The sequence below is a fragment of the Morone saxatilis genome, unplaced genomic scaffold (assembly GCF_004916995.1).
Source record: "Morone saxatilis isolate NCDOM2014 unplaced genomic scaffold, NCSU_SB_2.0 Contig24, whole genome shotgun sequence".
NCBI classification, from domain to species: Eukaryota; Metazoa; Chordata; class Actinopteri; family Moronidae; genus Morone; species Morone saxatilis.
The window spans coordinates 16,918,968-16,921,670 of NW_023339807.1; the positions used below are offsets into that span (position 1 = coordinate 16,918,968).

Below are 2,703 nucleotides of genomic sequence, written 5' to 3' on the forward strand. Positions count from 1 at the left end.
TATTATTATTATTATTAGGATTATGAAACTATTTCACAGCTTCGGGGTAGAATAGTTTGTTCAATAACGACAGAGTGTGAGCCAGTGTGTGTACAGATGTGTGCGTGAATGTATGTTTGTGTGTGTTTGGTGGAGGGGGTCAGTAAGAACAACCGCGCTTTTGAATAAAGGTCATGTTCGGGGGCCGGTGGCCTTCAGGGAAATGTGTTTAGTCTTTGCGAGGGATCTCAAAAGAAGAGACACTGAAGTAACATCAACATTTGTTTAACCACCAGCATGTGTGAGGTAAATATTTGAGCTCACCCTCTTTTTGACGCACCTCACATGAAAATGATAGTTGCTATCNNNGCTATCGCCCCCCCCCCCGCTTCAAACAGGTCTCCCTCTTGCAAAACTTTCCATCACAGGTGTTTTATGTCACTGTAAACAGCCATGTGTTAAATATTGTAAATTCTCTCCGGCATCTGGGAGTGCCGCTATGTCGGCTCTGTATACACGGCCTGAGGAAATGTTCACACACCTTTCTCTCATTCCACTGTAGACCATTTGTCAGAGTGTTTGTGATTAAAGAGTAACACTGGATTTGCAAAATGCCTGCTGGATATTTTCTTTTTTTTTGTTTTACTGCTATTTCACTAAATCCAGAAATAGTCCAAGTCCAAACTACATTTGAAGAGACACTGCAAGCCACAATAAACCTCCATTTTAATTAGTTTTTCTAAGACTTTAGGGGTCAAGACAGCTGTGTCCCAGTTATAAAGTATACAATAGGTACCAATCTGCATAGTGTACTGTTTTGGCAGTTAATATAAAAAAAAAGTGAGTGTTTTGTACCAACAGGAAATGCAAAACAATATGCACAGATTGAATCAATTAGGCCGCTACTTTACGAAGCTATTGCCAGTTCTAAAGTTGGAAACTTAGCAGAGCGAAAGAAAAATGTTCTCTCAAAGATTTATTACTCTTATTTTTTATTTTGTGAGTCGTTCTCACAGCTGTCTCACCGTTCTTCATTTCTAATTAGCTCTTCCGTTTCCATTTTGCAGTGCACTGAAGGTCAAACGTCAAGCAAATTTAGTTTGTATCTCTGAGCGTAGTTCATTTTGTCCCTTTTTCAGTGTAAAGGCTCTACGTACTCACAGTCTGGTTACAATTTGTATGTAGTTTGGAATTGTGACTGCCCAAATGTTTTGTTGATGTGTCATCACCACTAATTCTCCGGCAAAAGACCCGACAGGCCTACACTGCCAAGGAATGCAAGCCCTTTGCTTTTAGTCAGCTGATTAATGTTGGTTTCATTATGTGGGGTGTTAGAGGGAGACTCCTGATTCAGAGTTGTTTGTACTTCACTGCAACCCGTTTTCATACCTTTTTATTCTAAAAAATAATATTGCTCTTTTATTGTTTGGTGTCTAACTGTTTCTTGTGTTCACCCTTAGATAAATACACAAGATGGAGGACTCCAGCAGCAGCAAGCCCTTCATGGTGACATCCTCTCTGAACTTAAAAGTCACCACCCCGTCCTTCTATAACCAGCCAAAGAAGTTTGCCTCTGTGGCACCACCACGGCCCAAAAGTCTGACACCTCCCTCAGCTCCATCACCAACACCAATAGGCACAGGTGTGATTGGCCGAGTGGGAGATCTGCCTCCACCGCCCACTTCCGCGTGTGATGGTATATGCATTGTTTATGATATTTTGTGAGCCATTTCGGTTACTATCTTGTTAAATCCACTCAGTCAGCAGCCCTCCCCTATCCTACCCCTGCTGCTTTTTACGTTACAGCATGCAGAGCTTCACAGTTGAGTATAATAGAATCAATTGTGTGATAGCGTCGTTTTAGTGCATTGTCTCTGAGACATTACATCAATGTACTGTAATTCCTGCCTTTTGGACATTTTAGGCAAATGTCGAGATTGTCACTGTCTTCTACTTTTGCTTTTAGAGTTCTGCATAATTATACCACTAGTATGAATTTGAAGATGGCTGAGCTGATCTAAATCATTAGACACAGACAGCCTTGGCAAATTAAAGGTACCCTGTGGAGTTTTTGACATGCATGAGGACACATGCACAGGCCGCTGGTTTCACTGTTTGGATCGACAATGTACGCGGGGAGAGGCACAGCAATGCACCTGCACAGGCTGTGAAGAAGACTGTGTGCAAACAAACATGGATGTCATTTCCAAATGTTGAGGGAGATAAAAGCATTCAACTTGTTTGTTAGACATCAGGGATACACACAGTGCATTTTGGTAAGAAACACTGAAGCGAAATGAACATTTTGTTGTTGTTTTTTTACAAGAAAACTCCACAGGACACCTTTTAATGCAGGAAAACACAGGATTCCCGCGTCTACCGGGCAGGACTTGGCTATAACCTTTGACAGTATTCATATAAAAATAAGAAGCCATCAGTAGAACAAGCTCTCAAACTGGCAAATCCTCCCCACGGTTTTTTATGTTATTTTTATTGTCCTATTTGTTTGTTTTTTTCCTGTAAACTTATGATGTTAAAGCGCTCAGCATATATGATAAATGATGCAAAGAAAATTGGATTGGATGATTAATACAAACAACAAACCATTTTGTCACAGCTTTTAACCAATCAACCCTCCTCATTTCTGTCAGACTTCCCACCCCCTCCTCCTCCTCCTCCACTGGATGATGAGTTGCCAGCCCCTCCCCCCGAATGCCAAACCAT

The 2,703-nt window shown here is 41.3% G+C and overlaps 1 protein-coding gene across 1 annotated transcript in view; it reads left to right on the plus strand.

Annotated features, from left to right (window-relative positions):
- Positions 1 to 2,703, plus strand: part of zyx (zyxin) — a 15,337-nt gene that overhangs the window by 5,981 nt on the left and 6,653 nt on the right. Inside the window, 3 exon segments of the mRNA XM_035672595.1 lie at positions 1,440 to 1,675; positions 2,631 to 2,700; positions 2,702 to 2,703. The exon segment at positions 2,702 to 2,703 is cut by the window's right edge and continues 176 nt beyond it. Coding sequence (XP_035528488.1) covers positions 1,453 to 1,675; positions 2,631 to 2,700; positions 2,702 to 2,703 — 295 coding nt within the window. The 5' untranslated portion in view covers positions 1,440 to 1,452.